This window comes from Parus major, chromosome 5, assembly GCF_001522545.3.
Source record: "Parus major isolate Abel chromosome 5, Parus_major1.1, whole genome shotgun sequence".
Classification (NCBI taxonomy): domain Eukaryota; kingdom Metazoa; phylum Chordata; class Aves; order Passeriformes; family Paridae; genus Parus; species Parus major.
In genome coordinates, this window is record NC_031774.1 from 9,786,516 (window position 1) to 9,799,585 (window position 13,070).

At 37.9% G+C, this 13,070-nt stretch overlaps 1 protein-coding gene across 9 annotated transcripts in view; it reads right to left on the reverse strand.

Moving 5' to 3' along the window:
* Positions 1–13,070, reverse strand: part of PPFIBP2 (PPFIA binding protein 2) — a 100,092-nt gene that overhangs the window by 77,106 nt on the left and 9,916 nt on the right. For 8 of the 9 annotated variants that reach the window (XM_033514911.1, XM_015631052.3, XM_015631044.3 and 5 more), the window contains exon 2: positions 3,292–3,389. In XM_033514911.1, the coding sequence (XP_033370802.1) occupies positions 3,292–3,358 (67 nt within the window). In that variant the 5' untranslated portion in view covers positions 3,359–3,389. The remainder of the gene's footprint in view (positions 1–3,291; positions 3,390–13,070) is intronic. The other variant, XM_015631045.3, reaches the window with a different exon arrangement.

Genomic DNA, 13,070 nt, shown 5'->3' on the forward strand with positions numbered 1-13,070 from the left:
TTTTGCTCAGAAAAAACAATAGCCTTAATAATTGATTGAAAAATAGCAGAAAATAAAAAGAAAATACACTGATCATAACTGAAGCACAGCCTTTTAACACAATTGGAATTTATTTAGGAAACACAAGAAAACCACTGCAAATGTTGCTGTCCATTTACTCTGATCTACAGTGAAGGAAATTGCTTGGTATTTAAATAGTTCTGTTTTGCTCATTGTTATTTTAACTACAACCACTTCAGTGCTCTGAAATGAAACTCTACACAGAGTCCTATTACAATTATAAAATCTAATATAAAATCTAATTATAAAATATAAAGTCCACCTTTGCTGGAGGAACCAAACTCTGAATTTGAAAGTATTGTGAGTGCTGAATAGGATTTAAGTGATAAAAGTACAGAACTGGGACTGCACAAAGTGGAGAGGATAAATAGAAGTTATTTTCCAGCCATTTCCAGTCCCAGCTGTGCCCAGCAGCTGCATGTCACCCAAAGAGACACAGCAGCACCTCCCCAGCACACACAAAAATGAGGATTAAATGCTCTCTGTGTGGGTGATTCCAACCCCTCCTGAAGCAGAACAGAGGTTTTCCATCCTCTTCTCTAAGGTGCTGTGGGGCTGGGTGAGTCCTGTATGAAATGTGGCTATCCAGGGCTGAGGGATGAGGACACAGGAAATATTGTGGTTTATTTTTATGTGTCCAGGAACTCGGTGCAAACTTTATTCCACAGAACCCCAAGCCCATCCCAAGGAGCTCAAACGAGTGTCAGCATCTTTTTTTTGTTTAGAATCCAAGTTCTAATCACTTAGCAGAGGTGATTTAATAACCCCCACAAACAGCTCCTCCTTCAAATTCTGGCTGGCAAATCCCATGAGGAAAATGTATTAAACTTAAATAAAAGCCTGTTTATCTGTAAAGAACAATTTCCTCTGGAGGTGCCTTTCCTTGGGTTTCTAACACAGCAGCCAAAGCCATGAACTGAGCACCAACATTCTGCCAGCCCAGAAGGGAATTCAAACATCAACACCCCTTGGACAACTTTTTAATTGTATTTCCTTTTTTAATCTTTCTGTGCTAATACTGAAATATTAGTAGAGACCCCTGTGATAACACCTTGAACTTTCTCATTATTTTTCCAGTGAGCAATAATTGCAGGAGTAAAAGGGAACTCAGTAATTACACTGATGACTTGGTGAATTTGAAGAGATTCTGCAGCAAGCTATATTGTGATAGGAGGTTTTAGACCTTACAATTAATGGTCACTAATCACAGAGGGAAATAATGGATTTAAAAATCGATGTCAGAGAGAAGCAGTTTTATATAAAATAATTGCAAAATGAAAACTAATTACTTTGTTATGATATATTGCATAGAAGAATAACCAAAAATGCTCTATAAAGAAACACATTTTAATAAAGCTGAATAAAAGGAGAAGGAAGGATTTGTTTAAAGCTCAGAGGGAGGCAATGCCAAAGTCATGCACCTTAAATGAAGAATGAGGAGATGGATCTGATATTTGGTGCTGTCTTTAGAGGAAGCCTCTGTTTGGAGTGCAAGCCACTCCAGCTAATGGATAAGTGATGTGCATTGACAATCACATTAGCCCTTTTTGCTATTTTAGTCAAATAAGACTAATCATTCAGTGTGCCTAATTTCTATAGCTACCAGGGCGGGTTATCAGTGCAGATGTACCCAGGCAGAAAAGGCTTGGGAACACTGACCTATCTGTCAAATTTGATCAGGGAAATTCAATTTGTTAATCTTGCCTCCCAATCCTCCCCCTGCTGCAGTCTGAGCACTAATAGGGTTTGTGTTGCACTGAGAACGAGCACAGACTGCAGTGGGGGCTCCTTGGCTGAATAAATCAAAATCAGGAGTGGAGATTTTACCTCTTGGAGCAAGGGCTGGCACTTCTGGGACTGGATGGCTAAAAGTGCAAATTTGTAAATATTTCTAATATATATTTGTAAAATCAATTTAAATCCAGTGTGTCTTTTTTCATTCTCTGGATTTTTTTTTGAAGGGTGGGACCATCAGTGCCCCCATGAGCTCTGCAGTGTGTGCAGAGGATAAATCAGCACAGAAGGGAGACAGCGAGTTCCATTTGTGCTCAGGAGATTCCTGAGCACAGCTTCCATCCCACCCCTGGCCTTGCAGTGCCTAAAAACTGCTGCATTTTCCTGCTTTGTGAATTATTAAATATTATGCTTTGTTTATTCTCTCCTTGCACCTCTGAGGGAAGCTCAGTGCTTCCCTATCCGTGTCTTCTGTTAGGTGTGGGAAAATAAAATCCCAGTTAACTTCTGTTGTTTGAAATCTTGGAATAAGATTCAGTCTTGGAAACTTTAGAATGAGGTTTTGCATTCAGGACAAGAAAATAAATGTGGGATTTTTCTTATTTGTGGAAAGTCATTCCAGTTATTTCTAACCCCACATTCATGTTCACAATTCCATGTATCTCAGCAGACTGCTAAAGCTTGAACATTTTGAATAAAGCAAAAACTCATATGAGGATGTAAAAAACAAATCCTGGTGATTGTTTAAACTAAAAATCCTGGATAATGACCCAGCCTGGTGGTGGCATTTGGAGCCCCATTTCTGGACAGAAAGCTTTCCTGGAGGAGCAGGAGGAGGATCAAGGAGCAGCAAAAATGCAGCAAGAAGAGCTAATTATTAATATATATATATAAAAATAATAAATATAAATTTAATTATATAAAAATAATAATATAAAAATAATAAATATAAAAATATGCACATACAGGAGATATGACACATACATGTACAGATATTATAATATATAATATATAATATATAATATATAATATATAATAATATATATTTAATAATGTATTATATATAATAGATTAATAATTATATATAATATATATTATATATAATATAATTGTATACATTATATATATATTTATATATAAATAACATATATATATGTGTATATATATATATAATAAATAAGAACCTAACATATGAAATATATAATGTTACCATGTGGCTGAGGATGTGTTTAAGCTACCACAGAGCATTAAAGCAAAGTAAATATCTCTTATTTCAATACTCACCTGTCTGAGGGGAAATTGTAGGGTTTATTTTACTTCCTTTATTTTAATTCCAGTTTATTCTCCACACAGCTTGAATTGATATTTCACATATTGAACCAGAGTGTGAATAGTGAAATGTGCATGTCAGGTAACTTGATAAATGGAGGATAATAATTAAAAACTAAGCCTAGTTAAATCTCAGGGTGGGATGGTGTGAAAGGAGCATTGCTGTACCTGCAATGATGTCATCCATCTGCTCCAGAGCTGCTTCCAGCATATGACTGGCATCAGAAGCCATCATCTGCAATTTCCTCAGGTCTTTACTCCCTCTACTGAAAAAAACAGAAGAAACCATATTTATTACACTAAATAGCCTGATGGCAAAATATATTTCACTGTACACATTATACATTAGCTTACACAAACAAAATCCACGCTGGAGCTTGGTAATGCGGCCTAGGGATAGAAAAATACAGTGTAATAAATAGAAAACTAACAATTTCTATTCTTGACTGGTGACTTGGGAGCTCTGATTCATTGCTTCAAAGAGATTTTACTAAAACAATCTGATAAATTAAAATAAATAATATAAATTAAAAAGAAAAGAAAAGAAAAACCCCAAAGAATTTCCAGTACTGGAAGCCTGAAATTCTCCTGCCCCTCATCCTTAACAAGGATTTCCTAGAGACAAAGTCCAGTGCATTTCATCCTTTTCCTCAGTGGGGAAAAAATGAGGATTGGCTGAGGTTCAATGAAGGAATGAAGACATGGGGCAGAACACATCTAGCCTATAAGCAGAAATCTTATAAGTATAATATAAGTAAATATACTTATATAAATATTAATAGTAAATATATAAGTATATATATGTATATATAAGTATATTATATAAGTATATATATTATACAAGTATATACAATATAAGTAAATATAAGCATATTATATAAGTATAAGTATATTATAAGTAAATATACTTATATTATATAAATATTAATAGTAAATATATAATTATAAATATATAGAAGTGTATATATAAGTAAATATAAGTAAATATAAGTATATTATATAAGTATAATATATGTATATTATAAGTAAATATACTTATATAAATATTAATAGTAAATATATAATTATAAGTATATATAAGTATATTATATAACTATATATAAGTATATTATATAACTATATATAAGTAAATATAAGTATATATAAATATATGATATGAGTATATAAGTATGTTATATGAGTATATATAAATATATTATATAAGTATCATATAAGTAAATATACTTATATCATATAAATATTAATAGTAAATATATAATTATAAGTATATATAAGTATATTATATAAGTATATATAAGTAAATATAAGTATATATAAGTATATGATATGGGTATATATAAGTATGTTATATGAGTATATATAAATATATTATATAAGTATCATATAAGTATATTATAAGTAAATATATTTATATAAATATTAATAGTAAATATATAATTATAAGAATTATAAGTATATATAAGTAAATATAAGTATATTATATAAGTATAATATATGTATATTATAAGTAAATATACTTATATAAATATTAATAGTAAATACATATGTATATATAAGTATATATAAGTATGTTATATGAGTATATATAAGTAAATATAAGTAAATATATTATATAAGTAATATAAGTAATATAAGTAATATAAGTAATATAAGTAGGAGCTCTGCTTTTTGGTTTTTTGCCTTAAGAGCAAAGAAAGTTCCCAAATAGTTTTTACTCCTCCTTTCTATATCTCCATTCCATCTTTCCACCCCCTCTTTTGTGACACTGAAAATCCAATTCTTTGTGTTCCAACAGCCAAATATCCCAGGTATGAGCTCTCTGAAGCTGCTGCTGCTGCTTTAAGACAGGATTAAATGCATTCATGTCACCATCTGACATTAGGGATAACAAAAATAAAAGAAATATCCTCCAGAATGAGTCTCTGCCTGGGAGCTGGTGCCGCTGGACTCTTCAAGCCAAGCAGCAGCTGCTGCTGCCAACAGATGACATTTGGAAGGAGAGAGGAATTTATGCAGCCCATTTCACTGCCAGAGGAAAAATCCCCTCTGGAATAAAACCCTTGTGCACATCACTTGATGGCTGAGGCACAAGAGCAGTGCCACAGGGCGAGGAGCAGGGACAGCTCCTGTGTGTTGTGTGTTATTGGCACCGTGCTGGTGTCACTCTCACAGCCCACACAGGCACACAGAACTCGGATTTCTATCCCATGAAGGCTGAAATTCCGTCCCTTTGGCATCCAGCCTTCTTTCACAGCAACTTGTAACAGCTAGGGTTTGAAACTGGCTCAATTTTAACAGCTAGCACAAAAGACACCTGTCTGAGGAGAGAGAGATCCTTCAAATAATTCAAATAATCCTAATAAATAAACTCAGCCTGCAAAGGCAATGTAAAAACCTGTGTTTGTGGGGCCTGCTGTCCCTGTGCTGCTGAAATACCTGTTTATCATGGGATTACTTGTGCTAAAAGTTCAAGTACTTTGGACTGAAATAAATATTACGACGAAATTTGTACCATCCAAGCTATTTTCTTCCCTTGAAAACTAAGAATCCTGAGACATGATGGGCTTTTCTCCACATACACAAGAGAAAGCTGATTTATTAAGAAGCTCTGGGTTATCAGCATCCTCTGTTGGCTCCAGTTAATGTAGATAACCCCAGGATCCAGAGAGACAGATGCAGGGATGAGTCAGAAATTGCAATGCTCCAGTCTGAACTCTGCCATTTATGGCTTGTCACAGTGGGTAAGGCAGGGTTTAACTTCAGATCACATTGATCTGAAGAGCAATGTGAGAATGCCTCATCTTTAGTGCCACCCAAGGCTACAATGAATTTAAATGAATGCATGGTTTTGGCCCCTTGGGTTTGTTTTTTTGGTTGTTTTTTTTTTTTGTCAAAATCATCTTTAAACTACAAGCAATGCTAAATTTAACCAAAGTACGTGTCACCCAAGTATTTCATTTAATGGCACTGGAAATAATGCAAATTGTGCTCAGAATCATCTGGAAAGTAATTAATCAGCTGATACAAACTTAAAATTTCAGAGTGCTTCCTTTCACACGTGAGCTTTCCACACACTCCCCCTGACCCTGCCACTTCCACTTTTGGTTTTTTGGGAGGATTCCATCTTCTGTTGCCACCAGAAACCTCTCAGCTGCAATGATCCCAATCCCTGCAGTATTTCCTGTGGTTCAAAGCAGCCATACCATGAGGAATAATCACCTCAGGCACAGGAAATCCACCTTCAGCCAGCAGGTGCCAGAGGGGCACCAAGGCTTCCTGCTGCCACCAGCATCTCCCCCAGGAACCCAGGGCCACCAGCTGTGCTGGGAAATCAGGGCAGCAGGTTTCTGGCTCAGAATTAGAAGGCAGAAAAGGAGTGAAAAGTGCTAAATACAATGCAGAGTTTGTATTTCTAGGCTGCACTCGTTTGTGATGAAAGCTGCTGCTCCGTGGGCTGCTCAAACAAGAAATGCAGGAGCACATTCCTTGTGAACATCTGACAGATGAGATGTCATCTCATCACTTGAGGTGGTGAGAAAGGCACAGAAAACCCTGATACCCTGCATTACAAACTCAGAAATTCACTTGTCAAAAACCCTCCAGTCAAAACCTTGGCAGAAGCCAGAAAGTTTTGCTGGAAACCTCCACCAGAATAAACCTTCCATCTCCTCCCTGCCTCCACAGCCAGCCCCTTCTCCCACCTGTAGCCACGGTGAATTTGCTGCCTGGCTGCACTAGGCTGCACAAAACCTGCTGATCAAAGAAGGATTTATTAATAAAAGCAGTGTTCTTTGCTGTGCAGAGATAATGTAATATTACTTGCTTGACATCTTTTTTTTCTAGACAGACCTGTTGCTTGTGCTCCAGGCAAGTCTCACTTTCCCAGACACTCCCTTCTTACAGTTTGGCTCTTCTGAAAAGAGCTTGTTAGATCTCCTGGGCTTTCAGCTACCACTGCTGATCTAATTCTACAGAAATATCTCCAGCTGGGGATTCTTTTTAAAACATTATTAAATGAGAACACACTTGTAACAGTCCCTCAAAGAGGATCCGTCTATTTGCTGGTATTTTAATCACAAATCTTTTTTGCAGTTTCCATTCCTGAATGACATCAACAGATGCAGAACACCATGACTTATTTACTTATGTAAATATATATATATTTAAAAAAAAAAAAAACAAGTTTTTTTCAGCTTTGGCAAGGACTGAACAAAAGCTACCTCTCACATTACAACACAAGCTTCAATATCATCAAATTTAGGATTTATTAGATTAATTCCCATGCCAGAAAAATAGAAGAACCAGGCTACTCACCTTTTCAGGTCTCTAGGAAGAAAAGAATTTACTTTTTGGCCTGATCAGTGAAAATTCCTTGCTATGAATAGCCAAAGTTTTATTGTTAAGCAGACGTAAGTCTAAATTATTATCATCCCTTCTAAGCCACACGCTCATACTAATTTAGAGCCCAGCCCACAGAGATATTGCAACCCTGTTTGTTACAACTGCCTGAGTAATGAGATCTTCCAGGAAGTGCAGGCAGAGCAAACTGGTCTGAATTTCTGAAATTTATTTTGCTAAGCTAGTTTTACACTCTAGGTCCTCATCTGAGATTTGCATTTCAAATAAAATGCAAAAAATCTCTGGTAGAACTGTTGTGCTCAGAGCCAATGTCCATTGCAAATTTCTTAACCCATATTCTCTATGTAAAACTATGACTTATTGTGTCCAAAAGGAACACAGTATTTAACAGACATATTCATTGTGAGCAAGATGCCCTTCAGAATTATGAAAAGCCTTAATTAAATTTGAATCTTTCATGGCTGGCTTGAAGCAGCAGCTACCCAGAGATAAGAATATGTACAACAGGAATTTTAGGCAACTCAGATGTTTTCCCAAGGTTGCTCATAATAACGAGGCTCCCAACTTTATCAATTACAAGGGGAGTGTTTTTTGACAGAAACTCCAGAAATCCAGATCTTGCTTGTGGCCCATGAACTCCTCTTATATTTAGCAGACACACATAATAATAAACCACCACCTTTTCTTCCTAGGGTGAATAAATACATGTTTGCAAACCATTTAAATACTCAGATTTGAGTATTGCTCAAAGGCACAATGAAATAAGAAGTGCTTTGGATAAGCTCAGAAGTCCTCCAAGCTTTCCTCCAGCTGCAGGATGACTCCTGCCCTGGAATGCAGAAATGTTCCCAACTTCCACCCTCTCTTTCCCACCTTCCTTTCCCTCTGAGCAGCATGCAAGACAGGAGCACAGCCACTGACTCATCCCTCCAGCTCATGGCACCAGCAGTGACAAAAGCTATAAACTCATGTTTGGCTCCTGGCCCTTCAGAACCTGCTGTAAGTCTGTAATTGAAGGTAATCCTCAGTCCCAGCTAACAACCAGGGAACAGAATCACCTCTGATGGAAGCACTGCCTGAGGAATGCTCCTCATGCGGGATCCAGGGCTCTGCAGCCACAAATCCTGTGGATCTGACAGCTGAGAGAGCTGGGGCTGCTCAGCCTGGAGCAGAGGAGGCTTCAGGGAGACCTTCCAGCAGTTTCCCAGCGTCTGCAGGGGTTACCAGAGAGCTGGAGAGGAGCTCTTCTCCAGGGTGGGAGTGACACAACAAGGGGTAGGAGTCTTAAGCTGAAGGAAGGCAGGTTTGCTTTCAAAATTGGGAAGAAATTATTCCCTGTGAGGGTGGGGAGGCACAGGCTGCCCAGAGAAGCTGTGGCTGCCCCTGGATCCCTGGAAATGTCCAAGGTTAGGTGGGATGGGGCTGTGAGCAGCCTGGGATAGAGGAAGGCATCCCCTGCCCATGGCAGGGAGGGTGGAACCAGATAACTTTTGTGGTTCTTTCCAACCCAAACCATTCCATGGTTCTAGCTTAAATTACATTTATTGCTTAATACAGACACTACTTGCTCTATTTTCCCTCCACGTGCTTCACTGGAATAGGCAGAAAGGTAAAAACCCCCTTCTTTCATTGTTTACCCATTCTGTAATAAATAAAATCAAGGCTGTTTCAGAGGGGTTTTAAGAAAAAGAGCCCAAGTTTATTTTCAGCTGGAAAGTATAAAGTGCTCACACTAAGGCAGAATGGGCAGCTCTAAAGAGAAATACAGATTAGCCAGAGTTGAGCAAAGACCTGACAGCAAATTTATTTCAGGTAGGTGGCAGAACTGCTGAAGTCTCTATCCAAAATACTGCTGGGGGTCCTTGTTTGAGGGGAGAAGTGAAACCCAGTACCTTGGCACTGCAAAACCACCAGATTTGTGTCACTGATGAAAGCCAGAGCCACAAGGATAAAGCAATGGTGCTTTTAAACAGAAGATGCCAAATAATTAGATTTAAAATGTGAAGGGAACGGAGCAGAGCTAAACTTACTGCATTATGAAGAGACAAAGACAAGCATTTTCCAAAATAAACCCATTAAGTTTGTGAATACAAGTCTGAGTTTCAGTTTTGGGGGGAACAGAGGGTGAAGGAAAAAATAAAGCTGCCTTTAAAAAATGCTAGATCTGAGTGATCCTTGATGCTTTAAAACACAAATCACCTCATAGCAGCTCCTCCACGGGCCTGCTGCATATCGAGTTCCAATTCCTACTGTCCCACAAGCAAATTTCCTGACTCATGTTTGCACAAAGTCTCATCCTCACACAGAACAGCTGAGGCTGGCAGGATGGCAAAGTGAGCTCTAACACTTCCAGCAGCTGCAGGAAGCCCTTCATTCCTCACTGCTGCTTTCAACTTTGGCCAGAAAAGCTTAAAAAAGCCCTTCACCCTTTATTTTTATCAGATTTATTTATTGTTGTATTGTTATTAGATATATGAAGTTTTCAGTGTTATACACAGTATAAAGGAAAACTGTAGCTTTTGACTTTGCCAAAATTTAAAACCAAAATTGTATTAATTGTTACTGTATTAAGTCCAAAAAGTATATATGATATGTATATATACTTATAGATATGATTATTTTAGTTCACTTCTCTGTCATCTAACTAGTTTCAGCTGCTAGCTAGTTAAAATTTAAAATAAATAAGCAAGACAATGAACGGTTTGAATATAAACTTCAGCTGAACCTGATAAAACACACAAAAGGAAAGCTTCTGAGACAAAATATGAACATTTCTGCTCTTAATATAAGCACATACAAAAGCCATGTTTGGTATTTCTGTTCACATCTAGTTCAGAGAGTTTTACAACTAAGAAAATTAGATCCTCAAAGTGTCAACATTTCAAATCAACTGTGTTTTTTCATTTTCCTTCCCAATCTCTCTGGCCTCAAGGTCACAGCTCTGAATTTTCTTCCACGAAGGTCAATATTTGAATGAGATCTTTGAGGTTACATAAATGCAGCTCCAGTGCCTGGGAAAGTGCTCAGACCACACCTTCTCCCCACCCCTGTGACGTGAGAGTGAATTCATGCTCTGGGAAATTGGAAGGTGAGGAGTTATAACTAAAGCAAGCACAGAATTCGTGCACAAATTAATTCTGCCCTAGGGTAAAGCAGAGGACAAACCCTGGATAGAAATGGACAGAGATTAGGTAGATCATGATAAGCAAAATTTTCAAAGCTTGCCTCTGTGAAACTCCTGATAATTTAGACAAAATTTAGACAGTGCTAACACGGGGCCAGAAGATGTTAAATCTCAAAGAAATGCAGGGAGGTGCAATTTTCAAATCTTCTCCTTTTCCTGGGTTGGTTGATGCTCCAAGAGCATGGTTGTGGCCATCAGCTGTCTTACCAACAAGGAATAAAGGCTGCTCAGAGCTGCTGGAGCCCCTGCAGCCCTTGGGATGCTCCAGGACTCAAACAAGGCTCAGGGTGTTTCTGGTTTTTGGTAAAACACCGTGAAAGAATCGAGAGGTGATTTCAATGTTTCCATGCAGAGCAAAAGGCACCAATCTTTCCAAAACCAGCTCACCTTGTGGGGCTGAGAGGAGTGGAGAGAAATGCTCCCTGAGGTGGGCAGGCACTGGGATAGGTGAGGAGCAGGGAAGGGATGGGCACCAGTGGATGCTGAGGTACCTGAGATGTGTTTTCTGCAGCAGAACCTCAGGCTGATGCCTTAGAAAAGTGAGTTCCTGCAATCCAAGGAGGCAATTCTCACCCACAAGGTATCCAAGGTGAAAAACCTGAGGTCTGGGTCAGACTGCACAAAGGAACAGCTCAGCACTGACATCATGAAGATAAAATATTTTTGAATATTTATTATTACAAAACTACCTCCTCTTGGGTTACTCTGGTTATAAAGCTCTGTCCTGAACTTCCCTCAGCTTTACAAATGTGACATGAAAGTTCTTGTGAAGCCCAAACTCAGCTTTAGATGTAAAGGCTAAAAATGTACACAAAAAAAATCAACTTTTTGACTTGGCAAAATTCATTTTCAAAGGAGTATTTTTCCCCCTTGGAAACATTCTGTGCAGCAATTTATAAATAACAGGAAACATCACTAGGCTGCTTTAATAGAACCTGCATCTGTGGGTACAAATGTGCTGAATTCATGCTAACAGGAACTGACAGTATCAAGCACTTCTGTATAAATTGAAGCCTCAGTAGCTATTTTGAGGAAAGTGTCTGTGGGAAACAAAGAGAAGAAAAACATCCTTCTGCTAGAAAACAGCAAATTCAACAAAATTGAATCCGCTTGGATTAAAAGCACTAAACTGGGAACGGATTAGGGAAAAGCACCATGTCCCACATTACTCAGCAAAAATATAAATTTTAACAGCTGTGCCAGTTTAAAGCCTGGGTTTATAAATAAAAACATTCCTGATATGGATTGTTCCCTGAAGATTACTGGAAATATCTTTGGGAGAATGAGCTGTCTTTGAGTTTTTCCCCTTTTTCTGCCTGAAGGACAGGGTCAGCTGTTGTTCCCAGACAGGTTATTTCACCTGGTGTGCACAAGACCAACACAGCAGAATTGCACCAGCTGATGTTCTGAGTTTGTTACTTCATTCCTTACCTTGGGAATTCTGCCCCAAGTCCCTGTGACCTGTAAATTCTGCATTCTTTGTGCCCTCTCTCAGTGGCACCTCCTTCTCAAGGAGCTACTTTGGTTTAACTTTGATTTAAGTTCCCCCTGAGATCACTGATCACATCAAGCCCTAAACTTTAACACAATTCTGCAAGTAACTCATCATTCCTACAGCTGGACACCACAACCAAGAGGCAAAAAGATCCTTCAGCTGGGTTTTAAATGACGTCTTTTGTTGGTTTTGCTGCTCCATTACTCAGAGCTGCAGAACTGGCCAGCACTAAGAGTGTGCCTGTACCAAACCCTGTGCCACAGCTGAATTTTAAATCCCAGCCTCCTCTCACAACTGATTTCCATTCTTAGTGGAGTAGCATGAGTAAAAAATAAAATAAACTGAAAAAAAAGGCATTATACAGATGGGTAATGCTGCAAGACAGACAGAAGAGTGACCGGACATCCAAGAGCAACATTTAATACTTTTACAATTCACAGAGGTGAGAGAAACCCTGGCATCCCCCAGCTGAATTATTGCATTATTACAGGTGCAAAAAGGTCACAAAACCCTAAATCCTTGTTTTTTTCCCAGTAGAACTTAGAAGAAAAGTGAATACCAAGGTGCCTGGAGACAGATTAAGCCCTGGAATCAGAAGGTGACAGTAGGTGTGTGACAAGATACCCAGACCTCCCTGATGAGCTGGATTTGCCCACAGAAACACAAATTTATCTAGGGAAGGCTCTTAAGGGATTCACCTCCCTGAAAAGAGCACTCAGCTCTTGCATTTCACACTCATCTGTGTGCACTGGTACTGCTCTGACTCAATCACCACAAGTAAAACAACAAGATAATTAAATAAAAAATAATTTTTAAAAAAATACAAATATACATATAATAAAATATTTATATTTATATTAAAATATGAATATATTATATTAATATATAACATATATTTATATTATATAT